At 53.2% G+C, this 25,092-nt stretch overlaps 1 protein-coding gene across 3 annotated transcripts in view; it reads right to left on the reverse strand.

Annotated features, from left to right (window-relative positions):
- Positions 1-25,092, reverse strand: part of FARP1 (FERM, ARH/RhoGEF and pleckstrin domain protein 1) — a 230,619-nt gene that overhangs the window by 11,071 nt on the left and 194,456 nt on the right. For all 3 annotated transcript variants that reach the window (XM_054701688.1, XM_054701686.1, XM_054701687.1), the window contains exons 14-17: positions 18,705-18,892; positions 18,163-18,252; positions 17,108-17,241; positions 3,535-3,613 (exon numbers count right to left, since the gene is read on the reverse strand). In XM_054701688.1, the coding sequence (XP_054557663.1) occupies positions 3,535-3,613; positions 17,108-17,241; positions 18,163-18,252; positions 18,705-18,892 (491 nt within the window). The remainder of the gene's footprint in view (positions 1-3,534; positions 3,614-17,107; positions 17,242-18,162; positions 18,253-18,704; positions 18,893-25,092) is intronic.

Below are 25,092 nucleotides of genomic sequence, written 5' to 3' on the forward strand. Positions count from 1 at the left end.
GGCACGCGGCCTCCAGCAGGCCAGCGCCCCCCGCACCCCTCACAGAGAGCGCGCGCCCGTCTAGAAAGCCCCGCACAGCAGCTGCTTCTGCACGCGCCTCCTGCCCGCCGGCTCCGGGCAGTGGGGTACAAGAGACGGGCCCGGGGCCGCTGGGGTCGGAGCAAGAGCCTTCGCTTGACTAGACTGGCTTCAGCCCGGAGCCTTCTCCCAGGCCGGCTGTGCGGGCCTCGCCCAGTCCAGCTTCGGCAAGAACGCGGCTAGGTCAGCCTAGCCGGAGCCTCCCCCCGTGGATATCCGGTCACCCTCGAAACTGGGGTCCTCATCCCTCGGGCTCCACCCCCGACCCCCCTGAAGTGTCCAAATACCCTGGCCTGCCTTCAGCAAAGCCTCCTGCTGGAGCCCTTAGCCAGAGCCTCCCCGGCCCCTGCTGTTTTCTCTTAGTAATTTTCCATCCACTGACCCCTGCTCCTGCCCCTGCATTTTGGCTGCATGTTCTCACGTGTCCGCTGCGTTTGCAGCCGAGCCCCTCTCCCCCATAGTAAAATCCTGTTGCAGGGACCCCACACCTACAATTTCCCCCCATCTCTAGGTCACGAGGGACAGACACAGGAGCGGGCGTGCAGTGAGGGCGGCAAGAGAAGGCTTGAGATGGAAGGGGGGCCCTTCTCTCCGTGCGTTTTGAGCCTTTGTGCCTCTGGGCAGATGTTTGTAGCTGGAGTTGCACAGCGTGGGCGAGAGCTCATGACCTGGGTATCTGACTTCCAGGCAGGGATCGGGGTCCCCAGCCCAGAAGGCAGGCCAGGTATTCAGACACCTTGGGGGTGGGGGTGGAGCGTGGAGGGATGAGGACCCAGTTTCAAGGGTGACGGGATATCCATGGGGGGAGGTTCTGGTTCAACTGACTTAGCAGTGTTCTTGCCAAAAGTGGATTTCAGGCAGGGATTGGAGTCCTCCGTCCCCCTTGGGGGAGGGCCTGGAACAGCCAGTGGGGCTGAAGCTACTGACAGCTCCCCTTCAGGGCCCCTGGAGAGGTGGGGGTGGGGGTGGGGAAGGCACTGCAAGATCACTCAGCCTTGTGGACAGAAGCGCTCACCTGGCTTTCTACATCTCTAGAACTTTCTGCTGTTCCCCTTTACACCTCATAAAAATTCTTTAAAACCAACACGAACAACCACAATTAAAAAAAAAAAAAAAACAACAATTTGCAAAAGGCTTTCAGCGGCCCTCCAAGCCTCTATTTTTATTTTGCTCACACAGAGCTTCATGCTATAAATGCTCGTGGCGTCAGCTCAGTAACTAAAATGCCAGCACTGAATGCAAAAATGCCAACTCATTAGACCAAGTAGAAAGACGTGCTCGCAGCAGAAATCGGGTGTATTTTTAGGAGCCCGGGGCGCTGGGTACCAGCGAGGGGCCGGGAGTGCGGCACGTGGCACACGGTCCGGAGAAGACCTTGAAGGCGGCTGGGACACCTCTGGGGACCGTCCCCAAGGGCGGAACTGCTGGTGGGTGTCCCAGGTGTCTCCAGAGGAATCGCAGGCTCTTTGAGGGGAACAGAGCAGATGGGAGCCCCCACCGCAGCCCCTCACGTGAAGGGACCCCATGAGACGGGGTGAGAAGCCAGTGGGGCGGAGAGGAAGTGCAGGAGGCGGGAAGAGGGGCTCGTGATGCGGGAGATCACTTGGGAAGTGACACGAGCACGTCACGGAAGAGACGGAAAGGGGCATTTTTAACAGCGGAGAGGTTACATAGCACAGGATCCCCACTCTGTGCCGTTCTGGAAAAGGCAAAGCTAGAGGGAGAGGGACGAGAGGATGCCAGGGCCTGGGGAAAGCAGGGAGGCCGGGGCGAGCCGGGGTGATGCCCAGGACCCTGCACCGGGCCACGGTGCACGCGTCGCCAGGCACACAGAATGCCCGGCACCAAGCGTGACTCCCTGTGGGGCCCCGATTGGCTGAGACACGCACGGAGAAGGGTTTATCACGTGTGACGTGTCCCGCACCCGCGCAGATGTCCGCGCCGGGGGTGCGGGGCGGGGCATGGCTTCCTGTTCCGTTTCTCTGTGAACCTAATATTGCTCTAAAATAGATCAGTTAATAAAAACATTAATAAACATTATAGCGTGTAATTAAGTGTAAGGTTAATAAACGCCATGGGAAGTAAAACGACGCCTACTACTGTCAGATCTGAGTTTTGTGCCTCAGCCTTTCTGATGGCATTAAAAATACTCATGTGCGGAACATCTTAGATAATTCCTGCGCCACCTCCGCATCTGCATAGGATCCACAGCCCCACTGGCCCCCAGGCGTCTCTCTGATCTGGCCCCAAGAGGGGAGTTTTGCTTTTTGGATATAGTGAAAAAAGCAAGTGAGAGCCAGAGGGCTTGGTCTTTGTTAAGGGGAGAGACGGACAGGCAACCTCCTGAGTCGCCTCAGGTTCCAGCTTTCCCAGTAGCAGCCCCCCCACCTCCTCCTTGTCCTGCCTCGGTTCTCAGGGGAAACAATGAAATGCCCAACAACTTAGCCAAGTTCTTGGGAACTGCTTCAAACCCCTGTGGTGATTTTTATTCTGCAAGTGCCATATATGTGGCAGGTGCTCAGCAAGTACTAGATGGATGGACAGACGGACGGACAGATGAATGGATGGACAGAATGAAATACTGGCAGTATGAGCAAGTGACCTCCAGGGGGGTATTACCTTGCTCTTAACTTGCCAGTTAAGAAAATTAAGCCCTGGACAGTTGAGAGATGAAAGATAAATTGTGCGAATTAAAACTTTCTAGAGGAAAGCAATTATGAATGAATTAACAATGAAAACTTCAGATAAGGCCCCCCCAGTGGCGCAGCGGGTTGAGCTCAGCGCTGTGAAGCTATCCACAGCCTTTGCAGCGCAGGTTCGATCCCCGGCCAGCCAGGGAGAAATCCACATGGCACAGCAGACCTCTCCTTTCTTGCCCGCTGCTCCCCTCAGCAGTGTATTTCGTCAGTCTGCCTGTTCTGCTCCCCACTCTGTCTCTGGTGAATCTTCTCACCCTCCCATGCCTCTAGCCTGTACCCTGGCTCTTGTATAAATAAATAAATCTTTAAAAAAAAAAAAACCAACTTCAGATAAAAGAAATGGGCAGATTTAAAAAAATGAGGTAGAGCATCATCTCAACATGCTGGATTCTCTGGTAGCTTGGCGAGGTGGCCGGATGGTTAAAAATACACACACTGTGCGCTCACTTAGGGTCATAGAACCAACTGGAATCCCCACACACCTCCAAGCTTGCCAGAAGCCAAAGGTGAAATATTCCTTGTACTAAAAAATGTTTTGTTTGCATAATTTTTAAGTTTTAAATGACCTGGTCACAGAAAACACCTACTGCTTGGGTTACAACACAGAACTTCTGAAGAGAAAAAGTACTAAAACTGCTTCCCCCACAGTGAGTGGATTTTCCTTTATGCTTCCCAATAAAATCATCAGGGGGGACAGGTGTGTCCTGGCTGTGTTGGCTGCCCAGCCCTGGCCGCCCCAGCCAGGCCCCGCGCTCACCTTCATGCCCTGGATGTTTTTCAGCATGACGTCCCCGATTCTTTGGTAATCTTTGAGCTGGGCATTGGATCGGCCTTCCCTGGGGGCAAAGCACAGCATTAGCAGCGAAATCTGCAGGGAAATGTCCCCCCCACCCCCTCCCGTGTCACACGGCATCGCCCCTCACGACCCCTCTGCACCCTCACAGCATCTCAGTGCCGGAAGGAGACTTGGAAATCACCCCAGTCGTGCTGCAGACAAAGAACTCGATTTGTGTTTTGTAAGAGACGAAGAGGAACATTTTCTGATCTTTTTAGTTTGGTCTCATGTTTTCTTTCTGCCCCGTCCACGCACAGGATCTTCGTGTCGTGCCATCAGCACAGGGACACTAGCAGTGGGACGCCCATATAACCCGCTCTACCCGCAAACACTTGTGAGGAGCCAGACTCAGCCTCAAAATCAAGGTTTCTGCTCCCGAGAGCCCCGAGCCTGAAACGAAGATTTTGTGGGAAGTTCTTGAGAAGAGAAAATGTGATTGACGAAGTCCAGGAGATCCGGGCATGGGGGGCGGGGATGGGACCGTGACCCAGAGGGCAGAACGGCTGACCCAGGCACACAGGGGAGGGCCAGAGCCTCCCAGACCCGCTGGCAAAGATGCGTGTGCTTCCCCCAGAGCATGGGGGTTCACACTCATATTCCTCACAGCTCAGGGCTCAAGCCGATGTCTCAGCCGTGTCTGAGCCCCTGTCTGAGCCAGAACAGCCTGATTCGGACTATGCACCGCACGTCTGCACAAGGAGACAGGACACCGTCTCGACTGGGTGTGTGGGTACGTGGCTCTGATCTGGTACTGTAACAAGGGACCCCCAAACTTTCAAAAGGGAATGCTGCTCAGCACACAAAGGCCTTTGGTTCATTCAAAGGGTGCAATGTAGATATTTTCGAGTCGGCAAGGGGAGACCTGGGGACCTCCCACTTCCACTGGCAGTGAGGGAGGGACTTCCTCCCCACAGATGAGGGCGCGAGGGCCAAGAAACACTTTCACAGCTGCAGGCGCAGGTGGGGCAAGGTCACCAGGATGAACCCCCGCTCACCCCCACCCCAGGGCCAACACGAAGTCCACGGGTGGATTTCCAGTGGGCAGACGGCCTTGCTGTAGAGACAGGCCCTAACCACGGCTGACAGTGCCGGGCACCCCAGGCCGCCCCTCAGCAGGACGCAGACCTGGCTCTGGTCGGGGCCAGGAGATCCCTTCCCAGAGAAGCAGGCGGATGCGGCCGTTGGTTGGTCAGGCAGCCCTGAGCTACGCCAGGCTCAGTTACTCAACACCCGGCCTCCCCTGCCCCCCCAACGAAATGGGGGCTCATCTCATTAGACTGAGACACAAAGACAAACTGAAGCTCAGAGCCAGATGGGACGCGTCCACCTGGTCTACCTGGGCATTCTGACCCCGGGAGGCGGAACGAGGCCCGGGAGCCTGTCGCTGTGTGCGTGTAAGAACAAGAACAATGTGTGGCTCAGTAAACTCCGGGACATCAACCTCCTGTTAATACGTGGGGTGGTGAGATTCAAAAACAAACTAGCCAGAGTAACAGGTTATACTAACATATGCTGACATACAACCTCATATGTATATGTGCACACATTTACTATATTAATATCTATACAAATATAGTGTGTATCTGATGTAATTATACATGTTGCAAGGATATGTTAATATGTATTTATACATATTTATATTTTTAAAATGCTTTCCCTTACATGCCATGTTTACATATTATTTAACAGTTGTGTATATTTAATGTACTCGACACACACTCTAGGCATCTGTAATATGATCTCTGCACGCACGTACTCTACACATCAGCAAGACGTACTGTGTGGATTCAGCCTCCCTTGCTGGGCTTCCGCATCCTTGGGAATTCCGGAAGGGGAAAATCCACGCATTAAACACTGACTCGGCCACTAGAGGGCAGGAGTGGGTGAGAGGCGCCTCCAGGGCAGGGGATGGGGGTGCGCCCTGCAGCTACAGGTTGGAGGAATCATGCTTAGGGCTGAGACTGGGGGGAAGGATCCGGTGGGGGAGGCAGGAAGTTGTTCTCCTGTTACAAGCGAACGGCTCTGAGGCTGCTGTTTTGAGTCCTTTCTTGTTAAACGTTAGTCCTAAAGCTCCTAGAATCACAAGCAGAGAGACAGCCAGACAGTCCAGATTTCAAAAACCACTTGGTGTCCGGAACCCACTGAGTTTGCCAACTTACCCTCTGTAGGGTAAGGAAAAATGTCAGGCTTTTCTGCCCTCCCGCCATCAGGAGAGACGGTGGATCCTCGCGGTCCTGAATGCATGCCTGATGGCGGCACCTGGACTGGGGTGTGGGCCTAGGTAGATGGGATTCACCTGGGCTGAGACTGGGCTTTTAAGGGCGGCGTCACGGGGACGCCAGCAGCAGCCGAAAGAGAAGCTGAGAAAGCAGCAGCAGAAGCCAAGAGAAGCAGAGAGAGCCCGGATAGAGTGAGGATTTTCTGGGGGCTGGCAGGCCTGCCAGCCTCCCGGCCCCCCAGCACCCCTGCCTGCCATATGCCTGGTGAACCCCAATAAAAACCCTGCAAAACCACTGAGGACTCCGATTCCTCCTTTACCCGGTCTGCTGGATATCAGAAAACCTGCACCGTGTCCAGTCCTGCCTCTACACCCTCCCTAAGCCTCGTCTCCCTACCTGTGAGTTGAGAAAACAGCAAGAACAACGATCACCTAACGGTGTTCCGTAAGGATGAACAGTACGAAACACGAACCACAGTGCTGGGCACAGAAGACATTCACAGGAACCAAAATTGCACCCATCAAATCCTAAAGCCACTCCTCTTCCAACACGGGAAGGTACCATAGAGGGCCTCCTTACCGCTGCGCCCACAGAAGGGGCTGGGGTCAGGCGCACTGGTCCTGGCATCTTTGGGGTCCAGCTACGGTGAGACAGCCCAGCTCCCCCGGGCCAGGAGCCCTGTGCCTCCGCTGGAGGCGGAACTATTACTATTCAAGACTTTCCCCCTCCTGAGGGGGTGGGTAGCAGGGCAGGGGGAGGGATCAAACCGGGAGGGAAGAGCACACGGGACAGCAGACATGGATCCCGGGTGCTGTGATTGTGCGAGAACTACGCGGATAACATGGAGGGGAGAAATCAGATTCTTTCTAAAAGTTAAGAAAGATGTAATAAAATGAATATTAAAAAAGAACTCTCCCTCCCCCCAGACGCTACAGGGATGTGAAGGAAACAGACAGGAACTGTGGCTGCGCAGACGCTCCTAAGACAGCACACCTGGGCCAAAAAGCCAGCGAGGCAGGACACAAGCGCCTCCCCCCTGCAGGGGAGAGAGAAGAGGGCACAGCTGACCCTCCTTAACGGCGTGATGGCCGCCTGCTCCTGCAGCAAACACTCAGTGGATGCGGCTTCCAAACGAAAACTAAAACAGGTGGCAGAGCAGCCCTGGCCAGGGGCCGAGTGGGCAAACCCCAGTGTCTGACGCTCAAAAGGGACAAGCATAGCGGTCATTTTCATTTTGATCAATAAGCCAGCTTTGCCAAGGTCTATTGTACACAGAGTTCGCACACAATAGCGTAGCTTGTACTCGTGCCACGTATGATTTTCCGTGCAAAAGCACGGGGCATCGTTGGCCAGTCACCTCCCTGCCCTGCTTTATAAAAGCCTTGAGCCTTGGAAACATGACAGAAGCTTCAAGATTTGCCCTGGAGAAAAGCAAGACATTTTGCTGCATGTTTTGTGGTATTTTGAGCAGCTCTTGTAGGAGCAGCTGTGTGTGTGTGTGTTGGGATAATTCTGTGACGACGGCAGTGCGTCCTCTATTGCTAGCCATGCTGAAAACCAGCCACACGTGGCTGACGAGCCCTTGTTACAGGGAAAAATCTTAACTTAAATGATTTTAAATTGAAGTCGCCACAGGTAGCCAGGTGTCCTTACTTAACCTCCTCTTGCTGTTTTGCATTTGTGAATGGTCTCTGAACTGCTTGAGAGAGAGAGAGGAGGCATCAAAGGATGTAAAGCCACAACAAAATGAATCTTAACAAGAGCTGTGAGGCTGTTGACAAAGGAGAAATCACGCAAACAAGCAGACATCAGACAGAGCACCCATCTAGAATAAGGGGAGCAGGCAGACATGGGCCCCCAAAGGCATCTAGTGTCTGCAGAACGTTAACAGGTGTGGAAGGCACTGAGCTTCCAGGTGGAAAGTGATTAGTGAAAAGAAGGTTAGCTAGTAACCGTGGTGGGAATTCTGGGAGCTGGTGGGGAGGGGGGTAGGCGGGAGGCAGGGATCAGGGCTTCCACTGGGCTAACTCCACCTGACAGGTAGAAAAATCAATGCAGTTAATTGACTTTGCGGGATTAAAAAGTGGCTCAGGATTCCAAACACGCGGCCGTCACCCTGGCTTCCTCGTCACGTCTGAATTCATGGCTGGGGCGCAGAGAGCATTTCAAGTCAGCGAGGCACTGGGGTTCCTCACACAAGAAGTTCCAGAAGGGGGTCGGGGAAAGGAGGGGTTGGGGTCAAAATAAGGGGGTTGCAATTGTATGGGGAATACAAAAATAAATTAAAAAAAAAAAAGTTCCAGAAGAAAAGGCACCGCGGCTGATTTACTCTAAACGAGTCAAACGCCCTCACTGCTTGCCGGTGAGCGCACCGCGGTGGGACGGGAGGCCTCAGACGCTCCCACGTCTCTAGGAATTATCCATCTTGACCAAGTATGTGGGGCCGCAACTATTCCCCCATGGAGTAATTACAGATCTTTCCAGTCAGCCTCCACAAACATTCTCATCTCGGCAACAGCAAAATAATGGAGTGGTTGGATCCTTTCCTTATGGAGACGTAGTCCACCACATCAACCTTTCGGGGGGACCAGAGTTTGCGGCCAAGCACGCATCTGTGCAGGCAACGCCGGCCTGGAGCTGAAGTCAGCCACCCACAGCCATGGGCGACCTTTCAAAAGTTCGGTGCCGGGGTTCCGAGGTGACATAAGGAAGCCATTTTATAAAAGGGGCCCCTGGTGGCCATCATGGCCACAACATGGTGCTTGTTGTTTAGACCGGGCTGGCCGGACCCTTTGGACGGGCCCAAACCACCAGATGAAGAAACCAGCAAGAATGAGGTCCGCTCCGCCAGGAGGACGTTCACTGACTTGAGACCCCGCCTGCCCGTTTGACCTTTGATTCCATCTGTTCATCACCAGCCCCGGACCTCGTTCTACTTCTTCTCTATAAAAAATCCTGACTTGTCCCTCTCTTCAGGACATGTATTAGGTTTCTTCCTCCAGCTTTGTACCCCGAATTGCTGTTCTCTATCTCCAAGTGAATGCGCTCTGGCGTGCTGGCTGACCTTGCTACTTTTATTGAAGGTTAACAGGGGTGCAGAGATGAAGTGGGGTGTTGGCGACTCCCAAAGCCTAGGGGGTGGGGAGAAGGGGTGGGGAACAGGGCAGGTGCTCAGGCCTGGTTTGAACACCTGCATTGGCCACCAGGGGACACGGCCTCTTTGGAGAGGAGACATTTTAGGAGAAATTGCTTCCAGTTTAAGGGGGAACCACTTTGTGGAGTCATGTGGGGAGGTCCGGGTGGCCCTCAGGGGCCTGTAAGGAGAGAAGCAGCCCTACCCACCCCGCATAGGGGGGGCTCAGGTGTGCGACCCACTCAGGACCACAGTGTCCAAGCTCAGGAGCCCTTCTGGGCGTTTCCCACAGTGGCCCCATGTGCACAAAATGGCCGGCGCAGCCATGAGTTTTAACATCAACAGGGCCAGCAATTGACCGATGGGGATGGCTGCCCACCACACCCCCTTCTGGCCCCACTAGCCAGGTAGACAGCCTGCTTTTACTTCCCCCGGTTTTCTGTAAAGCCCCTTCCACCTCAGAGCTGTTGGGCAATAATAGAGGCGGGAAGACAGCCTTCCCGAGAGCCAGGAACCTGGTAGAGTGAAATGTAGCCACTGTGAGGTCTGCCAGCAGATGAAAAGCACACGGGGAAAGGGAACCCCCACCTTCCCCCACCCCACAGGGTTTCAATCAGGTGTTAAGAGCTGAGCTCTCCTCTGCGGGATATGGCTTCAGCCCTAAATGGGGTGCTTCCCTCCCATTTAACTGTCCAGGCCCGGCAATGTGCACCTGGGTGAGAATGGGGGCGATCCAACCCCCAAACAGACCGCCCTGCTCCCTGGCCACGGCCCGGGGTTCATTCAGGAGCCCGGGCTGTGCCTGCGGCCTCACGTGCCCGTTGCCATTTTGATGCTGCTCCTCTGTATCCAGCACTGGATTCCCCAGGCCTTTCCAGTTTAAAAAAACTGTTAAGGGCCTCCCTGGTGGCGCAAGGGGTTGAGACGCAATCTATGAAGCAATCCACAGCCACTGCAGCACGAGTTCGATCCCCGGCCAGGGAGCTACCCACATGGGGCAGCAGACCTCTCCTGACTCGGCCGCTGCTCCCCTCAGCAGTGTGTTTCAGTCGATCTGCCTGTTCTGCTCCCCACTCTGTCTCTGGTGGATCCTCTCACACCCCCTCCACACACCTCTGGCCTGTACCCCAGTTCTTGTATGCATAAATAAATCTTTAAAAAAAGCTGTTAAACCAATTCAGCATCTTAAGCATCTATTTTTTTTCAGCTTCACCACATCTTGGGGGTGTGTGTATGTGTGTATAGACCATCCCCAGGCCTGAAACAGTTCTAAGCGCACAGCCCGGCGACATGAAGAACACCCCCGCTGCGTGCACCCAGCCCACCCTCCACCCCCGGACTGTGCCACCTCCCCCCCTTGAAACTCCAAGTCCTTAGACACAAACCTCCCACCCCAGGGCGCTCCATTTGAGTTCCTGTCTCCATGAATTTGCTGTCACAGAAGTGGGGTCACATAGCATCTCTTCCTGGCTATTGTCTCCCTTAGCTTAATGTCTTTAAGGTCTGCCCCTGTCGCAGCGGGTGTCAGAAGTCACCTCCCTTTTAAGGCTCGGACCCCAAGGTGCGGCTGCACTGCACACTCAGCCCCTCACTTGTCAGAGCACGTTGGCGATGCCTCCACCTGCTGGCATCGCGGGTAATGCTGCTCTGAGCCGTGAATGTCCAAGTGTCCGAGTCCCTTTGAATTTTTTTGGCTGTCTACCTAGGAGCGCAATGACTAGGTTGCACGGTAATTCCATGTTTGTTTGCGAAGAATATTTCACTCATTTTTGTTCTCTGATTGCTCACTAACGCTACTCTAAACATGCTCCACTTCGGGGAGGGAGGGCTGTAAAGGAAAAGCCTTGTTTTTTCCTTCCTCCTATACAGGAAAGTCCAGCTCTTCCTCTGTGTCTCCTCCACTCTCACACAGAACACCTCACCCCGGAGCTTCTGGCCCCCAAACATGGAGCTCTCTCCCCACACCAAGCAATTCTCCCAGCACCGGGTGGGCGTCCGACACTGAACTAGGTTCTAACACCATCACCTGGAGCCAGAGTCAGAGCCCACGGGCGAGGCTCCCCCCAGACTGCCCCCCACTCCCGCTTTACATGCCAGTGGCAAGCTCAGGTTGTCAAGCTGTGCTTCTGAGTAACCGGTTACGGATGGGGGATCCCGAAGGGTAAATGAAGTCATCAGGCTTCCCCCCTCCACCGCCGGGGCCAGCATGGACGCCCCGGGGCCAAGGGCGTGTGCCTGATTGTGGACCCCTGGGTCCACAGAGCATGGGCACGCGCAGGTGTCACTGCTCTCCTGAGCCTAAGGAGGGGTAAAGGCAGTGCTGACAGCACCATGACAGAATGCCAGAGAGCGTGCAGATTTGCCGAGGGCTGGGAGGCTGGATCCCTGCCTACCTCCCAGGCCCCTGCGGCCGAGCCTGCCTCCTTGCCTGGTTCTGGTTCTGGAACTGGGGCTGAAGCCAAAGACTTACGGGTGGCGCCCCCTGGAGGCGGGATGAGGATGAAGAGCCCCACGAGAAGCAGGAACACAGTATCACTGGCGTGGAGACTCTGGCAAGAAATTGAAGGGACTGCAGAAGCAGCCCTGGGATCGAGTGTCCGGGGTTTCAGCCTTCTCCGGTCTCCAGAGATTCTGGGGTTAGCGACTTCTGCCCTCACCAAGCCTATCTTGCAGAAGGCTGTTGTGGGCCTCAGAAGGACGTGGAAAGGCTCCTAGCAGCCAATCTCAGAGAAGAAACGTTCAGAGGCTTTGCAAGTGGCTGAGCGACTAACACTGTTCCCAGCTTTGCTGCTGTTACAGCCTGGAAGGGAAGGACCCGGAGTTGGCCCCTCGCTGAGCTGCGCGAGTGGAGCTGTTCGTCGTGTGGATCGGCAGCTGCAGCTGCTGTTTTGAGCACTGATTGCCTGGAGCTGTGCTGGGGCATCTCGGCAGCTCTGGTGAGCATCTCCTGTTGTTTCTCCTGCTATGCTGGTGAGTTGGATCTCGGCCTGTATTCCGGCTGCTGCGCGCGCCAGGCCCTCAGCGGCAGGAAAACGCAATCTGGGGAGTGCGGCCTTTGTGTTTAGGACTATAGAACACTGCACACTGCTTTGGCGGAGGTATGGGACCATTTGGGGCCTCAGTGACTGTTTTTTCTTGTTTGTTATATAAATCCCATTATTGTTGTCCCCTAAACCTGAGTAGTCTTGCAATTGTGCATGCGGGTGAAGAACTCTCATCGTAAACTACTTGGGCACTTCCTTGGCCAGTTCGAGCGCCCCTTACTGCCCTGTGTCAGGTCTCTGGGAGGGCAGTGAAGGCCTGTGAAAATCCACTGAAGCCCCAAGATTCCTTTACCCGTCTGCCCGGTGCCTGGTTTGCTGCTACGGGTCCCAACGACCCCCTTGAGTTCAATTCATTTATTCAGGACTCAGGGAAACGCTTGTGTTTACTAGTTTAAAGGCTATGACGTAGGATACAGATGACCCCCAATGGAACAGATGCACAGGGCGAGGTGTGTGGGCAGGAGGGCCGAGTGTCCGTGCCTCATGGGAGGCACCACCCTCCCAGCACCTCCAGGTGCTCACCAGCCCGGAAGCTCTCAACCCCACGCCACTGGGGAGTTCATGGAGAAGTCACCCCATAGCCACGCTAGATCATGAACTCCACTTTCAGGCCTTCTCCCATCTCAAGAGGATGAGGAACAGGGCAGAAAATTCCATGAGGCTTGTTCTGCTAACCAGTGTCCATCCAGAAGCCACCTACCCGGAGCCAACTCAGAACAAACCACGCTCCTGCCACCCGGACCACAGGGTTTTAGGAGCCCTCTGCCAGGAACTTGGGTCAGAGACCATCGTTAGAACAAAAGATGGTCCTCGTGCTCTTATTACTTAGGACTTTACCAGAATTTTAGGAGGTCTCTTTCGAGAACTGGGGGCAGAGACACATATGCATACTCTTATTATAAATCACAATTATCAGGGAGTGAAACAATGTTTGGACACACATGGCTGTCCCCTCCGATTCAGACACCGGAGCACGAGGTTGCTACAAAACTGCATCCTCCCCCACCCCCACACCCCTATGAAATCCTTGATCACAACCTGCAAGAGGGCCACAGCCTGAAAGGGCCTCCTCCTGCCCTTGAGGGGCCTCTGATCCCAGTTGGCTGCACCCCTTGTTCCCTTTGTCCTGTGGAGTTTGCTCCCACCTTGAGCCCCCCACACCCAGGGAGCCTCATCTCTACACCACCTCTGCCCCCTGAGCTTGCGCTCCACAGCACACTCTGCCTGGGCACCCTCCAGCTCCGCTGTTTTCCACTCTGGTGGCTTCCTCGATTTCCTGCGCTGCTCCTGCCGCACCTTCGCCTTCATTTATAGAAAGGAGTATTCAAAGAGACGCCGCCCCTGGTTCTTGTCTCAACATGCTCTTCCGTGAGGATTTCATTCTTGCGGCTACTTTCTAAATCCACTTCATTATCTGGAGTTCTGGCCCTGGCCTGAGACAGGCATTGCCTATGGCCTGGGGGGCTTCACTGTCACCCCTCAAAACTGACGTGCCCAGAGTCAGCACATCTTCCTCCTGTCGTAGTTACGTCTTTAATTTCTCCAATTCAGGTTCTTCCTCCCAGTAAACAAGGCACAAAGATGGCTTCCCTCCGCCTTCCCTAGCACCACGGAGCCCCACTTGTTTGCTGCCTTCTTGGAAGCTGTGTTTGCCCCTGGCCCATCCTGAGTGCCCATGGGCATCTCGCCCTGGCCTGCTGGCTCCCGCCAGCTGCAGCCAAATCCCATATACTAGTGTAGGGTAAGGGAAAATGTCAGGCTCTTCTGCCCTCCCGCCATCAGGAAAGATGATGGATCCCTGCGGTCCTGAGTGCATGCCTGATGGCGGGCACCTGGACTGGGGTGTGGGCATAGGTAGATGATGGGATTCACCTGGGCTGAGACTGGGCTTATAAGGGCGGCGTCATGGGGACGCCAGCAGAGCGAAGGAGAGAACCAGGAGAACCAGCAGAGAAGCAGAGGCCACGAGAGAGCACCGGAGAGCCCAGAAAGAGTGAAAACTTGCTGGGGGCTGGGAGGCCTGCCAGCCTCCCGGCCCCCCAGCACACCTGCCTGCTGTGTACCTGGTAAACGCGCAGTAAAAGCCTGAAAAGCCACCAAGGGCTCCAGGGCTCCTCCTCCACCCATCTGCTTGAATCACAGAGATCTGCCCTGTGCCATCCTGCTGCGACAACATATGAATTCAAGGCTGGCCTCTTCCGAGCCGGCATTCATGGCTGACAAGTCCTCCAAGGCAGGACTGACCAGTGACACCCTGTGCCCATATGGCATGGTACGAATGCCCACGAGCAGGCCCGGCCCTGCTCACTCCATGTGCCTGGCCCCCCTGAGACTGCAAAATCCCCAGCAGACAAAGGCCGACACTCCCTCCCCACGCACGCGCGCGCGGCCTGTAGACTGAAGCAGCGAGCTGTGCCCGGCTGTGAAGTGCAAGTCAAGGGCTCGCGGACACTTAGGCTGTCGGGAGCCCTCCACATCAGTTGTTCCAGAAACCATCACAATCATCCCATAAAAGCGCTTTGAAACACACATTCCTGGGCCTCAGCCCAATGATCTGACTTAGGGCCGGTGGAGCCCTGGCCCGCGCCACCCAGGAGACCACCCAACGGCGAGGTTTGGGGTTTCCCCCAATAAAGAAGTACCTTCTAGAAATGGGCAGCCAACCCCATCTCGAGACCCCGAGGGGGTACTTCACTGCCGCGAGAGGCAGCTCTCCCGCGCCTCCGCCGCCCTCGGCGCCAGGAAACCCTCTCCCGCATCCCGACACACGCGTCTTTTTGGAAACTCACCCTTGGACCCGAGCCATCCCCCGGGACAACTAAGCCGGGGCCCTCCACCGCGCCCCCCCTCACTCTCCATTCCCAGTGGGACGCTCGGAACTGTGGAGTCTCTGCAGGAGAGCAGGGCTGAGGTCCCCACCGGAGGGTCATTTGCCGGGCCCTGGCCTCTCCCTACAGGGGCAGCCAACCACCCGGCCAGGCCCGAGCGCTGGCACCAGCGGGGAGGCCTTAGAAAACACCGACTCCGAGGTCCCCCCGCTCGGGAATTCTGACGTGGTTCCGTCAACAATCCCGGCTAAGGGTCTTCAAAGATTCCGGGTGGTTTTTTTAATGAGCGGCGAATGTGGAGAGAGACAGGTGGTGGCCGGCGCCTGTCCGGGTTAGCCTGCCGCCTCGGACTCCGCTCCTTCTCCCTCAGCCCTCCTGCCCCCAGTGCCCGCCAAGACGGGCCCTCCTCACCACTCACTAGAGGGAGCGATCGGCTGGGCTTAGACGCAGACTTTGACCTTTATTCCCTAACGTCACCAGCTTGGCCTGGGCTGATGGAGCCTCAGACTGACTACCTGCTCTCGATCAGGCTTTCACATGCTTCTGGAACCTGCATGTAAGGCCTGAGTAAAATGATTGATTTTGTGAGACTATGTGGGAAACAAATGACGTCAGTTACTTTTTAAAGCAACTGCTAAGAGCCGGATGTGACAGCATGATGGAGAGCCTGGCATGCGTCCCGAGAGTGACACGCTCACTGGCGGCAGGAGGAGCCTCCACGCTGGGCTGTCAGGTCTCTGCCAGTCAGTGACACTGCCCAGGTGTGCCCTTGCCAACGTCATGTGGGCCCGCAGCCACGTGGACTGAGCTGCTGTGGAGGTAACGGCTCGAGGGGCCCAGCCCACTGGACATCTGCTTAAATCCGTGCGCAGCTCACTGGCAGAAAGCAACCTGCGCGATGATCCTCGGGAGTCGTAAGGCCTTGGACCCCACCCCGAGGCCACGACATGCACCTTTGTATGAACGAGGCCACTAGGCAGGTCACAACCGGGAGTTTCCAGGGAAAGTTTAGGAAGGTAAAATAAAGTTGGATTTTGTCAAAGGTTTTTTTTTTTTTTTTTTTTTAAACGTTGATGAAAGTTCTTCCTCTTACATTCACAGCACCCAGCCAGAGGCAGACTCGGAAGGGGCATGTCCAATTGCCCCCCTTTGCAGTGAGGCTGACGTCATACCTGTTATCTCTCAATCCTGGCTGTATCTCCTCTCTGAGGCAATACAGTAAAGCCTCCCCTCCTATCCTGGGAAGGAGAACTGCACGTGAACGGCCTCCCATGAATTTTAAAGCACACAGAGCCACCTCAGCAGCTGCTGTACCCCAGGGAGCAGCCCCGCTAACATGGCGCTGAGCCCCCGGGCCAGGGTCTCCAGGGGCATGAACACCTGTCAGGTCTCCTTCCATCCCGAGAGGCCCCAAATGCCTCTGAGACTTCCTGAAATCAAATTCCAACCAGCAGTGGAGATACATTAAGTGGTTTTCATTTCTGTCAAAAACCCAGTGGAAGTCTTTTGCTATTTTTCTCCTGGTATTTTCACATTCATATTTAGTACAGTCAACTCCCCCTGTGTTGCTCTACAATGGTCTTTAAAAATTCCATAAGAATTTCCTGTAAAAGGTTCTATTTTAAGCAAGGGTATGGCAGATTCTGCGTTTGACAGGAGACGCATTCTCCTTCTCACAGGTTAAAGTTTCATTTTGAGTTTGCTGGGCATGCTCGACACCGTGTTTAACCAACCTGCTATGCACAGCATTTAGGTCATTTCTAACCTTTGGATATCTTTGATACATGTCATGTCACATATTAAAGTACACCCTCTTAAGGTAAATTCCTACACATCAAAGCCAGTGCATGCATGTGGGGTACAGGGCACGGTATTGTTTAAAGCACTGTTGCAACACTGAAATGCAGCTCCGAACACTGCAGGAGACGCATGCTTCACGAGTGACTACAAAGCAACTGCGAGTGAAATATTACCAACACCTCAAAGAGTCTCTTATCTGCCCCGACTCTTTATAACCCTCACCGTCACCTCAGAGGTATGTACTATCTTTATTGGGTGACACCCATTTAATTATCAGAAGGAAATGCGCTTTGAGAATGGTAAGCCAAAGGGAAAGAAGCTGGCGATCTAAATACATGTTGAGTTTAACTGAAAGTCATTTGTAGGCTGACTTGTCTTAAGCCAGTTTCTTGACTGCTGCGTGTCAGTAGTTACAGCAGGAGAGGAGCGGCTGGGCGTAGGACACCGTCTAGACACAATGGTTATACTCACCACATGGCTAGTCGCTGCTCGATTTCCTTGAGAAAATTTGTATGAAATTTGTGCAAAGGTTCAAAATTCGGGAATATGAGACTCTTCAAAGTTTCGGGCATGGAGTCCTCTTTGCTCACTGTGCTTTGGAACCACTGGGAAGAAAAGGGGACATGCTCAGAGGTGGGAAAGAGGCGGGGCCGTAGCCTGCCGTGCAGAGAGAAGCTGGGGCCGCCCTGGGCTGGAGGGCAGGGCTTGGGCTGCATGGGGGAGCCGGGGCTTCCTGCCGGTGCCTGCTTCTGCACCCACCTCTGTTCCTGCAATCTATTACTAATCAGTGGTGGAAGCCACCAGAAATCTGTTATCGGGGCAGCCGAGACTCCCAGAGAAACCCACCCTGGCCACGTCCCCAGTGCTCACTGAGTCACTCCCCCTGGATCGTCCTGCAGACACCTGCCATCTTGGCTCCTTTGTCACAACACTGAGCACAAAGGTGGCTGCGCGGGAGGGAGGAAGCCAGAACAGTCACTCCTGTCCCTGAGAGGAGGCTAAGTTACACCTGCGGGTCACGTGCACCCACACCCGAGGCAGAAGCCAATGACCTCCTGGGGGCTCCTCTCTCCCAGACTCCAGCAGGCAGAGACAGCTGCGAGGCTCTGGAGTCGTTTCCGGGACTGATGAAAATGATACAAAGCCGTCTTCTGGCAGGCTTGCCGACGCGGCTCCACTTATTAGCCAAGAGGAAGGAGGCTTCTTTCTATCTGCGAGGGCTCCCCCGGACCACGGCAGGCCCGAGCCCCACGCGCGGGTGCCCGCCGGCAGGAACACTTAATTTTAACTGCCTCCACTCTAGACGCTTCCTCCCTTTGCACTTAAAAGCACAATTATAAAAAAATCTTACATATTCTGAATCAAATACACGGTGACTGTCTAATTTTATCGCCGAGGACCAAAACCCCCGTCTAATTGGAGTCTGAGAAGCCGGCATGTAATTAGATTCAGCTTCTCCCCTAACGCGGAGCATTAATTAAGAAAAACGAGGTGATGTGCTGCTCCAGGGGAAATTCGACACGTACCGAGGTGATAACTTCAAGGTCCTTCAGGTAAGTCCTCTCGGTGGTGGACACCTCCTTGGCGATGAAGTACGCCTTGTCCGTGGGGAATCTCTGCAGGGCACCGGACAAGGAGACAAGACATGATGACCGCGTTTGCGCGGGAGGCGCCGGGAAGCCCTGGCTCTAAGAAACCGCTGCCCACGGCCGTACACTGCTGGCTTCTGGCCCTGTATCAGCTGGGGCTGGGGCTAAATCAGCTCCTATTTATTCTCCTATTGTGTGGAAAGGGTGCAGACTAGGGATGGACTGCAATGAGGAGAAAGTCGTCTAGTTTCTTGCAGGTAAATCTCACCAGCGGATCAAGGGTCCTGAGGAGTCACCTCATCAGCCCCCACTGAGAACAAGCCCCCCCAAACTGGGCCTGTGCAGCATCAGAGGGAAGCAGTCTGGAAGGAAGTAGCTGCTAGACCGAACCACAGCGGCCTTTGCCCCGGAGCAGGGGGCTGAGGGAGTGGGTGCCCGGGGCATGGAGCAGTGTGGTGGGGAGCAGGAGGGGCCCCCACCTTGCGGCGGCCCTCCTCCTCGTCGTCCGTCCGGGGGCACGCCTGGTCGTTCAGCAGCGGGCTGACCAGGGGCGACGCCTGCTTGGTGTCGGGGCTCAGGTTGGGAGACAGGATGACGTGGGGGGGCAGAGCTCCTCCCTGCGAGTTGATGGACAGCTCTGAAAGGTGAGGACTACCGGTCTGGGAGCCTGTGTGGGGATGAGAAGTATTAAAGAAAAAGAAAGTAATCTCTGCCGGCACCTGATTTCTACTGCCAACGTTGACCTTTTCAAATCTTTACAGCCTTGCCTGCCAGAGAGCAAACGGAATGCATTCACCGTGGTCTAGCTAGCTGGTGTGGGGGCGGCAGCCTGACTGCTAGAGACCCCCGGCTGGCACTAACTCAACGGAGCCTCGGTCACGTAATGAAGGACGAGGTAGCGACGGCTGCCGGGAGAACAATGACGACAGTTAGAAGCACATGGAAGCCCCAACAGCATCTTCATCTCCTAACTAGTGCTTCGCTGCTAAGAACGACTGGAGAATGACACAGAGTCGCTATCACAGGAGACGTGGGGAATGACTAGAAAACAGAACTAGACACTAACAGAAGCTACAGGTCAGGAGCACGCAGGCCAACTAGGTCTTGGGGAGCACGGGCCCCCGCTAAGGAAAGCGCTACCTCCCCACTCTACAAAGGACAGAAGCGAGCCGGTGAGTACCTGGTGGTGTCACTCCACGCGTGTCTCGCTGTTTGGAACAGAAACACTCGCGTCACATTTACATGCAAAGTGATGATTTAAAAATGCAAAGCTGGAGGCAATTATGTCATCACAACTCCCCTTGATGAGTCAGAAAGTGACAGGTCCTTCATCACTCCTCTGAAAAGGACACCATATTCAATCACGTGAACATGTGCAACACCCAAAGGTGAACATGGGCGACGGTCAACGCAGACATGCACATGAAACTCTTGGCCGACAGAATTTTGCAAATATCGATACCTCGATCCATGAGAGCTAAGTGGGATGCTTCAAAGCAGACTTCTACCCGCTGCGTTTTGACCTAAGCCTTCTGCCAGATTTGCCACCACTAGGGTAACCAAGTGCCAGCAGGCTCCCGCCCTGTTTCTGTGACCATCCTAAAAGAAGACGACGTAAATGCCTTCTCCATTCTCCACAGTTTCAGGCTCCTTGCTACTCGGCACGCTAGCAAGGATCTCTGAGAGGAAGGTGAAGTGAGGTGTTGCAGTGTGACCCCATTTTCTGGATCTCTATCCTCTCCCTTGGGATTCACTCCGATCCATTTTGAACCACAAGATAGGACAGCGTAGAAGGGCGCCGGAGAAGTGGGGTGGTGACCTTGGTCCTGGTCTGAACGGGGAAGGACAAACCACCGCCAGCCCCGGCCCCAGCCCCCGCGTGATCAGCTGCCTGGGTCACCAACACAGGCGTGAAAATCCACCACTCCTGGAGAAACAACAAGCAGATGTCCTGCCCCCCGACGATGGGTCAGTGCAATGATCCTTGAAGAACAGGTTAGAAATAGTAAGCAAAGGGCAAATCTAAGAAGTTAGTGCTTTAAAAACCCATTTTTAAATCCTCATTTTTCACAGACATATGCCACTGACATGAAGCCCTGGTGTTAGCAGAGACCCAGTCACCCCACACACCACCAGACCCAGCACCGCCCGGAGAAAAAGGCCAGAAATTGCTTCACAAATGTCAATTTTATTGACACTAGTGCACAACTGAATACAATGATTTTGCAAAATCGGAACTCGTCAAATAGAGTTGACAACAATAAGAACTGCAATTGTTTCAAGGTGCTACACTAGTCTCTCTTTTTTTTATAAAAAAGTCACAAAAGAGACAAATGTTATCACTACAAATAGGAATTAGAAAAGAGAAATTCTGGCAGTCTGTCTGGAGGTGAAAACACGTCATGCATCTGTGAGGTGCTTCGGGAGAGGCATCTTTAGTTGTTCAGCGCAGCCTGGCAACCCCGGGGCTTACCTTCAGCTCTCACACTGCGTGCGGCCAGGGGAGGCTGTTCTAAGGGAGCTCATGCTCGGCCTTGACTTTGCAGTGATGTGGAACAAAGTAGTCACCTCATCATGGAAAGAGATGGAGCCAGGAATAAAAAGCAGTTAGAGGCTAGACGAAAGGAGTGGGGGGTGAGCACACAGTGCCTGTCAGGCCCCGGACAGCACTAAACAGGGGGCCACACACTCAAGGATCACCCCTCCCACCTCCCAAAGGTCAAAAGCTACTACCCTTGGGAAGTCCCGGGGGCACTTCTTTGCAGAGCAGACAGAGGATGAGAGAGCAGAGCCAGGAGAGGTGCCGCCTGCTAAGAAGGCAGGACACATGTCAAAGACACTAACAACCTCGAAGAAGCCCCCTACACACGTGGAGAACGAGCGGCAGAACGTGGGGGGACATGAAAGTGAACTTCATGACAAGCCTTGGCCCTGGGGACAGTTTCGGGAGAGCCTAGATGCGTGCAAGCCCTGACTTAGTACGAGCAGCGCATGACCTGGGGAAGGTCCCCATTCAGATCACCAAGTCCCTCCTCGGTGGAGACAACTTCAGCTGGGTTTGTATCCTCCCTGGGCCTAAGAAAGGAAGGGGGTGGTTGATGTAAACAGTGAGGCCACGAAAGCCCTACACACCAAGCAGCCCGGCCTCAACACCCATCAGCAATTCACAGAAAAGAAAGGTCTGAAACCCTGAAGCTCAAGTTTGCTAATTTGAGCTGCATTCATGCAAAAACAGCTGTCTTCTCCCCTGGTGAGAGAATCTACTCCAGGCTGAGAAAATGCATAGGTGACGTGATGCAAACAAAAACCTGTGACTCGTTTACCATCCAGTCATGAACAAGATGTGCTGAGGAGGGTAGTTTGATAATTAAAATTCTTCTGACTTTGCGCCACAGTGTGTGACGTGGTTCACAGCGACTGGGGTCTGCTTGGGGCCTGCTCTCGGCAAGTGTGCAGAGCGGGGCCTGAAGCCAGTGGCTAAGGAAATTGCAGGTAGTAATTTTCACTGGAGTTGTCCATGTCACAAAAATGTCAACAGACAGGATGGTGGTTCAGAGAAAATGTATCCACTTGATTTATAGGGTCTCAGAAAGCCCGTTCACCTCATGCAGCCTGTCACAGGCTTTAGCCACACAGCCTGGATTGATGGAGAGAAGAAATGGTGACTCCTACTCGATGAACGTATTCATGGCGGGGTATGTTTATCTTTTTTTTCCCCTTGGTGACAAATGAACACAAAAGTTTCTTTCAGCAAGGGACTCTAGGTAAACAATTTTGGAAGGATCTTTTGAGAAAGCACCTGGACATTAAGGCAATAGGTAGAAAGAAGTTCAAAGAGATTAGAAAAAGATCACTCATACCCTCAAAGTCTCGAAGCTTCTGATTTTTTTTAAAAAAATGACTTTTCCTATTTCAATAAGTCTTTTTTTTTTTTTTTTTAGGCATTCAGTTGTATTTACAGATATCAACTCTCAAAAACCTCTTCCAAATGATTTCAAGACCCACCCCTCCCGACCACTCATCTGTCTCAAGAAGATTGAGTTTATGACACCCCCCTGGCCTGGAGATGCTCTCAGCGGCACTGCTCACAAGGGAGGCATTTCTGATAATTGCTTTTTAGAATCTCTTTAAACGTGCACATTCTTGTGGCACAAACAATTATGGGACTTCAAATGAGCATGGCCATATTTATGGATTTCAATTTATCACCCAGCCCAGAAACTGGTGGTGCTTCTCTGTCGTTCTAAGATACATTCGTAATGCTTTTCTCCTGCCTGCTCTGGGGGGCTGAATCTGCAGGATCAGCCAGGTTGCGTCCTCTGGGCCAGCCCCTCAGTGGAGGTCCCAGTGCCGGGGCGCAGAGGTCGAGATAGACAAGCCAAATCAGGCCCCTCTACTCCCTTGGGGGTGGGGGGCGCTGCCGAGCAGCAGCCCACCTCTTCCATTGTATGGAAGGTTAACAAACTCATGCAAATCTGGGAAGACAGAATTTTCTAATGCATTTTTCAAGGGAAAATAAAAAAGGCTTTTCCAACACTTGTTTGTTGCTGTTTTGTATTTTCAATGGGTCAATAAGTTGGTCATTTCCATCTTTTAAAATTAAGTTTTCTGCCTGTTAAGGAGGGAACTAGAAAATCTGACCCAAAAAATAGCAATCCACAGTTGGTTTCCGAAGTATTTAAATATTTGAGAATGAGAGTATTGATGAAAATGAGACTATAGATTGCTTTCTCAAGTATGGTTTTTAAAAATGTCAAAAGTACAATTATTAAGAATTACCTAAGCTGATTCTACAACAGTCCCCAAATAAAGCTATTTATTTGGCAAATGTCTAGATGCCACTTAGCGATCACGATCCGCCTCACGTTATTTGGTTCTAAAATGGGAGGTTTTTATCTTTATGTACCCGGAACATGCTCTGAGGGCATGTGCAGAAAAGATATTACAGATGTGGTTTTCATCTATTGTTTTAAAAGGCTCTTTTTAAATCCATAATCACCTCTTAAAAGAGAACACAATGAATTCTCTTGGGACTGTCAGGTTTTGAAAACCGGTTGTCAGAAAGGCCAGTATCGCATTGAAACCGGGTGTTCCACAGGGGTGGGCGGGGTCCGCTCCGGCCTGGAAACTAAGCTAGGCCCACCCTACGGACTACGTGAAAAAAAGCAACGACGTTTCATTGCAATGACGACATTCCACAGAAAACCAGGCCACGGGGCTCCCAGCACAGCGACGCTATCCTCTTCTGGAAAATTTAGGTTGGTGAAGGTAACGCACACGTGCTTCTGAGACCAAGTTCCTTCAAGAAAAGCTTTACAAGCAACTAAACACCAACTTCGCCGCTCATCATCAAGCAATTCAGAAACAACAGCGGTGCAAACTGGCAGAAAAATAAAAGGAAATGCCATGAATGGGGAAAAGGATGGCAAATGCACTAACTTGTTCTCACGCATGGGGAAAAGACAAAGGAGGATTCTCCTTTGTCTGAACACAGTGATGGTGGTGGCGGCAGGCTCTGGGGTGGGGAACACGGTGCTTCGTACCAATGAAAAATACCATCTTGTACTCGGGGCAAAGCTTCGGCCATCAGTGGGAAAGAACAGTTACAATGGACAGTTTTTACAGCAAGATACCTGTTAGGACAAGTAAAAGCCTCTTCAGTTTAAGATCAACAAGAGACATTAGTACCATGCACACGGTTACATGAGCGTGGCCTTCCATGCTGCAGGGAGCACCGAGCTCGCTGTCGCTGGAGAAGCCAGAACATTCCCGGGGTGTAAATCCATGCTTTATTGAGACCCTGCACTCGGGCCGTGGGAGAAGGGGAAACTGGACAGCATCCGAGGGAGCCTATATTCTGGGTCCCCATCCAAGGTAAAGCAGCTACTGGCCGTGAGAAGCCACCGAGCTGGGCAAGGTCTTCTCTATTCCCATCCTCTGCCTTCACCTACCCTCCCCGACTACAAAACAAAAGGACTATGCAAAGTTTTCTCTTCCTGCTGGAACAGATAGTCCGATTCAAAACAGGAAGCCAAGCCCCTGGCTAGGTGTCTGAGCTCCCCATATACGCTCCCGCCACGGATGCCCTCCGTTAGCAAGCCTCCTCCCCACTACAGTGATCCTGCTCGCTTCCCAGGGTGCCCGAGCCCCTGGCACTGCCCAAAGTGTCAAGGGCAGCACGTGAGAAGGTGAAATCAGAAGCGCCAGCACCCCAGGCACCTTCTGCGTCCCCGCCCCTGTGTCCCCAGCTGGCATGGCCTCCCGGGAGGCCTGTGTGGACACGTGCTGCTGAGTGACCAGGATCACTATATTCCAGAGGAAACGGGTATTCCCAGTACAAATTGGTATTTAGCAGTATAAAAAAAAAAGACATCAGACAGTGCTCCAACAATGCAGGGAACAGAAAGGACACCATGCTTTGAGGGTAAAGACAGAATGTTGGAAAAAAGCTCTTCGTCCTAGAGATACATGCTGACAAAAGTGCATACAATGGAACAACAGAAAAATGTTTTCTCAAATTTATTAAACAAATGACAAAAATGAGCATGAAGTCCCCAGTCTTTCTATTTGAAAATTGATTTGGTGTATTAGAAATTTTTAATAAAATATTTTATCTATAGTATTAATTATACACACAGAGAGAACAGAAAGGAATCGGATTAATAATATAGGGCAAGCTTGTGAGATTTGGTTAGTGAGGGTTTCACGGCAACTTTCCAGGCAGAAAGGGGTGAGCATGAGGGGCTGGATCCTCGGCCAGGGCAGTGCATGTGGAGCGAGCAGGTGCGTGTTCTTCACTCAGGAAAGCCTATCTTTGGTCTTTCTAGAAATCACTGCAGGCAGATGGCAAGTGCTTTTTTTCTTACA

Source organism: Talpa occidentalis, unplaced genomic scaffold, assembly GCF_014898055.3.
Source record: "Talpa occidentalis isolate TD23 unplaced genomic scaffold, MPIMG_talOcc4v2.1 talOcc4.5, whole genome shotgun sequence".
Taxonomy (NCBI): Eukaryota; Metazoa; Chordata; class Mammalia; order Eulipotyphla; family Talpidae; genus Talpa; species Talpa occidentalis.